The 12,203-nt window shown below is 37.8% G+C and overlaps 1 protein-coding gene across 1 annotated transcript; it reads right to left on the bottom strand.

The window, feature by feature from the left end:
• Nucleotides 1-672: 672 nt before the first annotated feature.
• On the bottom strand, nt 673-6,727 carry LOC130957033 (mannitol dehydrogenase-like). Its single transcript, XM_057883937.1, has 6 exons — nt 6,611-6,727; nt 5,394-5,519; nt 3,902-3,985; nt 1,188-1,285; nt 939-1,078; nt 673-755 (listed from the first exon to the last, which is right to left on the bottom strand). The coding sequence occupies exons 1-6, from the start codon at nt 6,725-6,727 to the stop codon at nt 673-675; spliced, it is 648 nt and encodes a 215-aa protein (XP_057739920.1).
• Nucleotides 6,728-12,203: the final 5,476 nt, after the last annotated feature.

The following is a 12,203-nucleotide window of genomic DNA, read 5'->3' as shown; positions in this document are numbered from 1 at the left end:
ATTGAGTAACAATTACTTATTCCAAACACTTTCACTTTTTACAATTAAATTTAAAGAACCTTATTGGCATCCTGACTAAGATTAATAAAATAACCATAGCTTGCTTCAAACCAACAATCTCCGTGGGATCAACCCTTACTCACGTAAGGTATTACTTGGACGACCCAGTGCACTTGCTGGTTAGTTGTGCGGATTGCAAAGGTGTGATTGCAATTTTGTGCACCATGATTCAACTTAGTTTTTAAACAAGCATACCTAAATTTTCAATCCTTACTAATGGATCAAAATTTCATAATCCATAACACTAGGCTTCATCAAATTGGCCAATTTTATTTAGTTGCTTTTTCATAGGAAGCTATTATTCTTTTTGGAACAAAAGAAGAAGAAAGAAGAAATTGAACAAAAGGGTTAAAAGTAAAAAGAACTAGCCAAAAACTCTTCTATTCAGTGGTCTCCGAAGCCATCATCACCTTGTTGTGTATGGCAGCTGCTCCTCCATCAAAGATGTGATACTTTAAACAAAGTATTAAAGTATTAAAAATCTACTCCATCTTTTAATACTTTAAACAAAGCAAAACGCAAATACTTTAAACAACTTTACTTTTATCATACCTTGGCCGAATACAAAACAATTAATTTACCTCAAAAAGAGGTTGTGGCATTGAAAGTGTTTCAGATATCAATAACAAATCGATACTTGACATCTGCTTTTGCGAGGTGCTCTATTGCTATGTTTACATTATCCATTGCAATAACTTCAATTTCAGGTTTCACGTTATGTTTAGCAGCAAAATCAATCATTTATTGTGTCTCCTTCAACCATTCAATACTACTACTAGCTATCATCTTTCTTCCTTCAAATGCCAAACAATAATAATTAATCCTCTATCAAATGGCATGTTTAAATTGGTTATTATTTTTTTCTAACATAGTCTTACCCGTACAAAAAGAAAACATTGGCGACTCCAGAGGCTTTTTGGGTAAACCAACCATCACAAGTTTTCCATTAGGCTTCAATAGAGCTAGCAATGGAGCCAAAAGATGCACCACAGAAACTGAGTCAATAATACCATCCAAGCTATACATTGCAGCCTAGAAATGAAACTTGTTAAAAATGAATTAAACTACATAATGTTTTTTATAAAAATAAATTCCTAAATAAAGAGGCAATCTCATAATTAATTTACATCTCCAGCCCAAGGAAGAAGAACTTGTGATCAGCTAAATTTTCTTCGACCAATTTCTGGACCGCGACAAGTCTGGCGAGGACCACCAATGTTGTTCCCTGCAACAAAGTAGAGGGAATTATAAGAGATAATCATTATTTAACAAAACTGAAGAATTGGTCAGAGATGTTTAAAATCACAGGTTAGACTTGAAATTAGAAAGTTCCATTAGTTATCATCTATAATAAAAAGTAATATAAAATCCAAAGAATTTATCAAGTACGTTAAGGAAGAAAATATAGAAAGAACAAAAATGGAGATATGGAAGAAGCATGATAAGCCAGGGTCTAAGTTACGATTATGGTCAACCTGAGTTTGAATGAAATCTTTTGATGGCTGAGGTTCAATATATGATGCCAAAGACCAACCAACCACCCATTCATGCTCAGGCATGCCCGAAGAAGCTTTTATAAGTGACTAGAAACAAAGGGATGAAGTAGTGGTGCACGAAATTGCGATCATCAATGGCGCCATCAACATGGTACGCTCAATTGCAATCTCAACTCTTTATCACAACTTCGCACAACTAACCAGCAAGTGCACTGGGTCATCCAAGTAATAAACCTTACGTGAGTAAGGGTCGATCCCACAGAGATTGTTGGTATGAAGCAAGCTATGGTTACCTTGTAAATCTTAGTCAGGCAGATTCAAATGGTTATGAATGATATATGAATAAAGCATAAAGATAGAGATACTTATATATTTCATTGGTGAGAATTTCAGATAAGCGAATGGAGATGCTTTGTCCCTTCCGTCTCTCTGTTTTCCTACTGTCTTCATCCAATCCTTCTTACTCCTTTCCATGGCAAGCTGTATGTTGGGCATCACCATTGTTAGTGGCTACAGTCCCATCTTCTCAGTGAAAATGTTCAACGTACCCTGTCCCGGCACGGCTAATCATCTGTCGGTTCTCAATCAGGTTGGAATAGAATCCATTGATTCTTTTGCGTCTGTCACTAACGCCCAGCCTTCAGGAGTTTGAAGCTCGTCACAGTCATTCAATCATTGAATCCTACTCAGAATACCACAGACAAGGTTTAGACCTTCCGGATTCTCTTGAATGCCGCCATCAATTCTAGCTTATACCACGAAGATTCCGATTAAGGAATCCAAGAGATAAACATTCAAGCCTTGTTTGCTTGTAGAACGGGAGTGGTTGTCAGGCACGCGTTCATAAGTGAGAATGATGATGAGCGTCACATAATCATCACATTCATCAAGTTCTTGAGTGCGAATGAATATCTTGGAATAAGAACAAGCTGAATTGAATAGAAGAACAATAGTAATTGCATTAATACTCGAGGTACAGCAAGCTCCACACCTTAATCTATGGTGTGTAGAAACTCCACCGTTGAAAATACATAAGAACAAGGTCTAGGCATGGCCGTGAGGCCAGCCCCCAAAACGTGATCAAAAGATTCAAAGATCTAAAGATCTGATCTAAGAACTAGATGTCCCAAGATGAAAATACAATAGTACAAGGTCCTATTTGTAGAGAATTAGTAGCCTAGGGTTTACAGAAATGAGTAAATGACATGAAAATCCACTTCCGGGCCCACTTGGTGTGTGCTTGGGCTGAGCATTGAAGCATTTTCGTGTAGAGACTTTTCTTGAAGTTAAACGCCAGTTCTTGTGCCAGTTTGGGCGTTTAACTCCCATTCTTGTGCCAGTTCCGGCGTTTAACGCTGGGCAATTTTGAGCTGATTTGAAGCACCGGTTTGGGCCATCAAATCTCGGGCAAAGTATGGACTATTATAGATTGCTGGAAAGCCCAGGATGTCTACTTTCCAACGCCGTTGAGAGCGCGCCAATTGGGCTTTTGTAGCTCCAGAAAATCCACTTCGAGTGCAGGGAGGTCAGAATCCAACAGCATCTGCAGTCCTTTTCAGTCTCTAAATCAGATTTTTGCTCAAGTCCCTCAATTTCAGCCAAAAAATACCTGAAATAATAGAAAAACACACAAACTCATAGTAAAGTCCAGAAAAGTGAATTTTAACTAAAAACTAATAAAAATATAATAAAAACTAACTAAAACATACTAAAAACATACTAAAAACAATGCCAAAAAGCGTATAAATTATCCGCTCATCAAGTAGAAATATCAATCTGCAAAATTAATAAATCTAATTAGCATTGGACCAACAAATTAGTGTCTTAAGGATTAGACTAAACACACTCACAGGGATGAACATGTTACAAAACTCAGTCAATTAAACTTATTTACTTGTCAGGAAGGCAGCGTAAAATGAAATAAAGTAGGAAAGTTTAGAATGCCTACTAATGACATAAAATTAAATATGATTCATTCACTAATGTAGTGCTGCACACTAACTAATTAAAAGAGCATCTTAATCGAACATGTGACTAGTGTAAACTAATTAGCATGCTCTGTTCAAACAATTGCAACAAAAGCATAAAGGTGTAATATAAAGTACGAACTCAAAAATGGCCATGATTTTGTTACAAATGCAACAAACCAAAAGCAAAATTGGAAAATAAATTATCATCAGCACACGTATAAGTCCCACAAAATTTGAACCAACATAGAGTCCATATCTTGAGCATATAGCTTGAGGGATAACCTAAGCCGAAAGGCATTCAAACAGTTAGTTCTTCAATGTCAAGATCAAAATGTTTGAGCATGACAAAAACCATGGATTAAAAAAGTATTTTACCTCTCCAAAAGTTAGAACAAAAGTTATTGATAAAATAACAGCAACAACAGGTTGAAAAATTTTATCAAGGTAAATAGGAAGTGCCTGCAGATCAAAATAGAAAAATTCAGCATTAGTAGTTAGAAGATCAGCTAAAATCATACAATAGATTAGATATTCACTTATTCTATAATCGACCCAAATACTCGTGATGGATATTTTTAGGATCCCACTAGGGAGACAATGGACTATTTGTACAATATGTACAATGGGTTATTGAGTTACAAAATGAACATCCCCATACTAACTAGAATAACCATCCGAGTACTAGGGATAATAAACATCTTCCCGAAAAATTAAACTGATTTTGGGGTTCACCAAGAATCAAACTCTTGACCTTTCGGTTCTAGCACTCTAATACCATGTCATGATACTACTCATCCCAAAAGCTTCAACTGATGGGAAAAGGTAATATTAATGATTATATCTCTAATAATACTCCATAAACCTCCATTGTACACATTGTATAAATATTTCATTAGCTCCTCATACTTTCCCATATTTTTATTTTATAATCTTTTTTCACCTTAAGTTCTCACACAATTAACATTGTATTAATGTAAGAGCATCTGAGAGAAATATTATGGCTTAGTCACTGTGAAGACAAATTTAATCACTATTAAAGTACAAGATAATAAACAGGAAGTTGCCATATTGTTAGACCAACAATAAAAGATTCATAAAGATTCATTTTATTTTCTTTCCTCGCCTTACAAGCTTACAAACTCTCCGAGCTCAATAAGCCAATATCATTAAGAATTGTATTAACTGAGCTCTTTTAGACTCCATGAGCTAAATTCAGATTATTAACTCAATAAAACTTGCTCTTCTTGACAAGTTGGCTCATGTTTTATTATCATGTTTAAGGCTCAAGTTAATTAAGAATAGAATAAGAACACAGAACAGAGCATATATGGATGATGAATTGAAGGAAGCTGAGAGGGAGGCCTCACAAGAATCCATCACTGAGATTCATATTGCAGCAGGACTTGATTGATGTGCACAGTAGCTAGCTAGCTTAAAAAGCCATTAATTTGCAATACAATAGTACTAATAGACAGTCAAGAACAATAAAGAACAAAATTGGTTACCAAAACAATAATAAAATACAATCAAAGCAATCACAAAGTACCACCCAAACAAACAAAAAACTTGACTAATTCAGTAAAACAATTTTCTATGTTCTCAGCATATTACAAACATGCATATTAAACATCAATTCAAGATCTCATGAATGGAACCAGTAGATTACACGAACATAAGAATATATTATAAGAAAATTATCTAAGAACAAAAAATTACTAATAGAATATACAACGTGATTTGCTACTGAATCAAAAAATATGGAGAAGAAGAAGAAGAAGAAGAAGAAAAAGAAGACTAGCAGCAGCTCGAAGGAGAAAATAGATCTGAAACAGTGGCTCGATTCAGTAGCTTTCGACGCGACAACTACAGCGGAAACAATGGCAGAAACTACAGCAGCAACGGTGGCAGAAACTACAGTGACAACTATAGCTACAAAGCAAACAGATCTGAAACCATAATATTGATAGAAGAGGTGGCTCGATTGAGAAGCTTTCTGCAACAATTGTGGCAGAAATAGAGGCAGAATCGGCGACTACAACGACGACGAAAGCGCTGACTGCAATGGCGGCGGAACGGACGACTGCAATGGCGGCAAAATCGACGATTGCAACAGCAGCAGAACCGACGGTGGAAATCTTAGGGTTTTGTCGCCATTCTCTTCTCTTCTCTTTGACTTGGGCTCATTCTATGAAACTAAGGAGAAAAAGATTTTTTTAGAGTTTAACTTTTAATTAAGAATTAACTATTAAGGGGAGTTTTATAAATTGTCATAAATAAAATATATTTTGGAGGTTTTTAAAAATCTCTACTAAAAGACTCCCTCAATTAAATATAAATCTTGTAGTGTCTATTAGCTAAATTCCTCTTTTCGCTTCACCTTTCAAGAAAGATTTTCTTATTTTTTTTCTTTAAAAAGATTCCATTAAAAAATCATTGCATTCTATAAAACAGTAAAAGAAAGCAAAAAAAAAAAAAAAAAGAAGAGAGACATAGTGGATAAAAAAGAGAAGGGATATAGGAGAAAGAGAAGCACCAATGCTAACAGAAGTTTAAGAAAAAGAGAGAGTTGAAAGCATAAAGAGATGAGGATCTCAAAGATTTGAAAAAATTATTGTTTTAGCCTTTGATTTTATTTATCTACTAATTGAAGAGAAAGAGAAAGAAATAGAAAAAGAAGGTCAGGTCATCCTGACCTGAAGAGGTCGGTCGCTTTGTCTGTAGAACATCCCGGGTCGGACAGCTCGACCCAGGGTATGAACAATGCCCCTGCTCAAGCTCGGCCTTTGTTTGGAGGTCGAGTCTTAGTTTTAGGACTTCAAACTCTCTTGGGTAAAGCCGAACTCGAGCATGTTGTCGATCTTGTTTTTGTAGAGTTCCTTTTTGAATGCAGAGCGTTTTTGTTTCGTTTCTTCTGAAAGCGCACACTTTTGCATTTAGTGTTTTGGCCTTGGGAATGCGCTAGGGTTTTTAATGCCCCCATTAATTGGTTTTCAATGCCCCGTTTCTTTTGCTTCTTTTTATTTTGAACTTTACACACAGAAACGGTTTTTTCTCCTCTTTGTAACTTCCCCTTTTCTTTCTCACTTCTGTTGCTATTGCCTGCCCCTTAGCGTTTCTCTTTGTGACATTGCTTGACGATCGTAGGTGCTCTTCTTGCTTTCGACGGCAACTCTTGATCTCTTTCGTCTTCGCTCTCCACATGCTTCTCCTTTTTTCAGGTTAGTTTATCTTCTCTTTTTGCTTGCTGTTTCGCTGTGTCGTGTTTGGTCTTGAAGCTTTGATTTTGACTGAGTGTATGTTGGGAAGCTTGGATTTTTACCACGCCTGGTTTTGTTACTGTGATGTATGCTTCCTTTTTTTTGTCCCTTCGTATGCTTCTGAGTGTATCTCCCTGGTTTGGCTATTTAGGGTTTTGTCTGCTATTTTGCTGATTTCTAAACTGTTATAGCCTTTTTTCTTTTGGCGGTTCGTATAATCTTCTTTGCGTTTGTTTTTCTTGGAAAGGGTTTCCGTTGAGACGCTAGCCTTGTAGGTTTTCCTGAAAGTCTTATTCCCCGATTGCCTCCAAAGGATGTGATAAACCCCATTTTGAGGGTTTATCTTGTATTAATTTCAGGGGTTTTATCAATGACTCCACACGCTTTCATATGAAAATACAAGACTTTGTGTTCCTTTCCTAATTTTTGCCTCATGGATGAAAACATGCTTATTTTGCACTAAATTAGATACATTTCTAATCTTCTCTTGGTGCCATTCGATGCCGTGACCTGTGTGTTAAGTGGTTTCAGAATATAGGGCAGGGATGAACCGGAAGAGAGAAGGAGAATGGGCGCAAAGGAAAGGAGCATGAGAAATTGAGCTTTGGGAACTTCAGCAAGGGCGCGCGCGCGTACCTGGCGCGCCCGCGTGGATTGCGTAGCTAGAAGTCAAAGCCAGAAGCCAAGCCACGAGCCGGCACGTGTAGCGGCTAAGCCATAATCCCTATGGGCGCGCACGCGTATGTCGCGCCTCCGCTCACATTACAAGATGCCCCAGTGGCGCGCACGCGTGCTTTGCGCGTGCGCGCCGATGTTCGAATATGATTTTTTAAGAAGTCAAGTGACCTGGGCGTGGAGACAGTTGGAGATCCCATCTTGGGGAAGTGCCTTGGCGGGAAAAGCTTAAGAAGGCCAGGGATTGAAGGGTTAAGGGACTTTTGCTCATTTTTTAGATTGTTCTAGATTTTTTGCTATTGTTAGTTACACTCTTGGAGAGAGAGAGGGAGATTCCAAGCTCTCATTAGGGTTCATCTTCATCCATTTTCTGAATTTTTAATCACTCTTTGGTGAGATCCATTGTAATTCTCAATTTACTTTGTTCATGTTATAGATCTTCTTCTCCAATCTCAATTAGTGCTTGTAATTGCTCAATCCTCATAGATCCTAGATTCAACTTTGTAGTTTTGGATTTTATCAATTTCTTGAGAAGTTCATTTCCATTGTTGTTCTTTGTTAATTGCTATTAGTTTCTTGTGTTGAAGCACTTTCAATTCTACTTTCTTCTCATTTTTACTATGCCTTCCATCCTTGCTCATCAATTGTTTGATAAAATGCCAACACTAGTTATGGAGTAAAAGTTTCTTACTTGGCATAGGGTTTGGACCATTAGAAAGAGTTGAATAGTTTATGTCAATTGTTGATTTGGAATTAGAAATTGCTAATTGACTTGGAGTGCACTAAAGCTAGATTTCCTTAAGGTAAAACTAGGACTTGTGACTCAAGTTAGTTACTCTCATTTGACTTTCTGATGAGCGGATAATTTATACGCTTTTTGGCATTGTTTTTAGTATGTTTTTAGTATCTTTTAGTTAGTTTTTATTATATTTTTATTAGTTTTTAGTTAAAATTCACTTTTCTGGACTTTACTATGAGTTTGTGTGTTTTTCTGTGATTTCAGGTATTTTCTGGCTGAAATTGAAGGTTCTGAGCAAAAATCTGATCCAGAGACTGAAAAGGACTGCAGATGCTGTTGGATTCTGACCTCCCTGCACTCGAAGTGAATTTTCTGGAGCTACAGACGCCCAATTGGCGCGCTCTCAACGGCATTGGAAAGTAGACATCCTGGGCTTTCCAGCAATATATGATAGTCCATACTTTGCCCAAGATTTGATGGCCCAAACCGGCGTAGCAAATCAGCATCAGAAATTCCAGCGTTAAACGCCGGAACTGGCATAAAACTTGGAGTTAAACGCCCAAACTGGCATGAAAGCTGGCGTTTAACTCCAGAAAAGGTCTCTACACGAAATTGCTTCATTGCTCAGCCCAAGCACACACCAAGTGGGCCCGGAAGTGGATTTCTCTGTCATTTACTCATTTCTGTAAACCTTAGGATACTAGTTTACTATTTATAGGATCTTTTGACATTGTATCCGTACCTTATGACCTCATGACATTTTTTACACGTTTCTTGTATACCTTCAACGGCATGAGTCTCTAAACCCCATGGTTGGGGGTGAGGAGCTCTGCTGTGTCTTGATGGATTAATGCAATTACTACTGTTTCTTATTCAATCATGCTTGTTTCCATTCTAAGATATCACTTGTTCTTAACCCGGATGAATGTGATGATCAGTGACACTCATCATCATTATCAACTATGAACATGTGCCTGACAACCACCTCTGTTCTACCTTAGATTAAGTAGATATCTCTTGGATTCTTTAATCGGAATCTTCGTGGTATAAGCTAGAACTGATGGCGGCATTCAAGAGAGTCCGGAAGGTCTAAACCTTGTCTGTGGTATTCTGAGTAGGACTCAATGATTGAATGACTGTGACGTGCTTCAAACTCCTGAAGGCGGGGCGTTAGTGACAGACGCAAAAGAATCACTGGATTCTATTCCGGCCTGATTGAGAACCGACAGATGATTAGCCTATGCTGTGACAGAGCATCAGGGACGTATTTTCACTGAGAGGATGGGAGGTAGCCACTGACAACGGTGAAACCCTACATACAGCTTGCCATGGAAGGAGCCTTGCGTGTTTGATGAAGATGACAGTAGGAAAGCAGAGATTCAGAAGATGGAGCATCTCCAAAGCCTCAGCCTATTCTCCATTACTGCAAAACAAGTACCTTTTTCATGTTCTTTTGCTTTTTTACAATCAATCCTGATAATTTCTGATATCCTGACTAAGATTTACAAGGTAACCATAGCTTGCTTCAAGCCGACAGTCTCCGTGGGATCGACCCTTGCTCACGCAAGGTATTACTTGGACGACCCAGTGCACTTGCTGGTTAGTTGTGCGGGATTGCAAAAGTGTGATTGCAATTTCGTGCACCAAGTTTTTGGCGCCGTTGCCGGGGATTGTTCGAGTTTGGACAACTGACGGCTTATCTTGTTGCTTAGATTAGGACTGTTTTGTTTTTATTGGTTTAGAGTCTTTTAGTTGAGTCTAGTTTCATATTTTAAGTTTGGTGTCAATTGCGTGCTTTTATTTTTTTTTCTCTCAATTTTCGTTTTTGCATGTTATTAGTCCCTTTTTGATTCATAAAAATTCTAAGTTTGGTGTCCTCTTTGTGTTTTTCCTTTAAAATTTTCGAAAATTAGTGTTTGATTTTCTAAAAATTTTAAGTTTGGTGTCTTTTTGTTGTTTTTCTCTTTCCTCTTTTTAAAAATAAAATCTTTTTCATAAAAATTTTTCAATCATATCTTTTTAATTGCTACTTTCAAAATCTTTTTAATTAACTAATTGATTCAGTTCTCAATTTGCTTTAATTTTATTTTCTTTTTGATTTTCGAATTTTTCTTTTAATTTCCTTTTATTTTATTTTAATTTTTTTCGTTTAATCCAAAAAAAAAAAAAAACAAAATTTATCTCTTTGCAATCATTATCATTTCCCTTTTGTCCATTATGGACTCAAGTGGAATTAATCAGTCCAAGAGGACTCTGGGGTCATATGCTAACCCCATTACAGCTGCATATGGGAGTAGCATCTGTATACCTCCCATCAAAGCAAGCAGCTTTGAGCTAAACCCTCAACTCATTATCATAGTGCAGCAAAATTGCCAGTATTCCGGTCTTCCACAGGAAGAACCTACTGAGTTTCTGGCACAGTTCTTACAAATTGCTGACACAGTATATGATAAAGAGGTAGATCAGGATGTCTACAGACTATTACTGTTTCCATTTGCTGTAAAAGATCAAGCTAAAAGGTGGTTGAATAACCAACCTACAGCAAGCATAAAGACATGGAAACAGTTATCAGACAAATTCCTGAATCATTTCTACCCTCCAAAGAGGATGACACAGCTAAGGCTGGACATCCAAGGCTTTAAACAAGAGGATAATGAATCCCTTTATAATGCTTGGGAGAGGTATAGAGGTATGCTTAGAAAATGTCCCTCTGAAATGTTTTCAGAGTGGGTACAGTTAGACATTTTCTACTATGGGCTTACAGAGAAAGCTCAGATGTCTTTAGACCACTCAGCTGGTGGATCAATACACATGAGGAAGACAATTGAAGAAGCTCAAGAGCTTATAGACACTGTTGCTAGAAACCAATACTTATATTCTAGCAATGAGTTCGTTCCAAAAGAGGAGGTCCTGGCATTAGTCACTGATCCTAATCCTCAAGAACAGATGAATGAGCTTAATCAACAATTGCTCCTGATGACAGAACAGTTAGCAGAATTTAAAGAAATGCTCTATGATACTAAGGTTGCTAACAAGAGCATAGAACTGCAGTTGAATCAAGCAAAACAGCAAATATCTAAACAGATAACAGAAGGATGTCAAGCAGTTCAACTAAGGAGTGGGAAAACACTGAACACCACTGCTCAAAGGAGCAAGAAGCCAAACAAAGAACAATTGACAGAAGATAACCAAACCACTGTTCAAAATCCCTCTGAGGACAACAAGAGCCCAGAGAGGAATATTATTGGCGTTCAAACGCCAGAAAGGGAAGGAAAGTTGGCGTTAAACGCCCATTCCCTGCCCAGTTCTAGCGTTCAAACGCCAGAAAAGGGGGAGAAGTTGGCGTTTAACGCCCAATCTTCACCCATTCCTGGCGTTCAAACGCCCAAGGAGGATCAGGCACCTGAGAGTGCTGATAATTATCCCTCTAACAAGGCTTCTTCAACCACTTCTGTAAGGAATAAACCTGCAGCATCTAAGGTTGAGGAGTATCAAGCCAAGATGCCTTATCCTCAGAAACTCCGCAAAGTGGAACAGGATAAGCAATTTGCCCGCTTTGCAGACTATCTAAGGACTCTTGAAATAAAGATTCCGTTTGCAGAGGCACTTGAGCAAATACCTTCTTATGCTAAGTTCATGAAAGAGATCTTAAGCAATAAGAAGGATTGGAGAGAAACTGAAAAAGTGTTTCTCACTGAAGAATGCAGTGCAGTCATACTAAAAAGCTTACCAGAAAAGCTTCAAGATCCTGGAAGCTTTATAATACCATGCACATTAGAAGGCGCTTGCACCAAGACAGCCCTATGTGATCTTGGAGCAAGCATCAACCTAATACCTGCATCCACCATCAGAAAGCTTGGGTTGGCTGGAGAAGTCAAACCAACCAGGATATGCCTCCAACTTGCTGATGGCTCCATTAAACACCCATCAGGCATAATAGAGGACATGATTGTCAAGGTTGGGCCCTTTGCATTTCCAACTGACTTTGTGGTGCTGGAAATGGAGG

This window comes from Arachis stenosperma, chromosome 10, assembly GCF_014773155.1.
Source record: "Arachis stenosperma cultivar V10309 chromosome 10, arast.V10309.gnm1.PFL2, whole genome shotgun sequence".
Classification (NCBI taxonomy): Eukaryota; Viridiplantae; Streptophyta; class Magnoliopsida; order Fabales; family Fabaceae; genus Arachis; species Arachis stenosperma.
The sequence above is the reverse complement of the archived record's forward strand: the minus strand, read 5'-3'. Positions and strand labels throughout refer to the sequence as shown.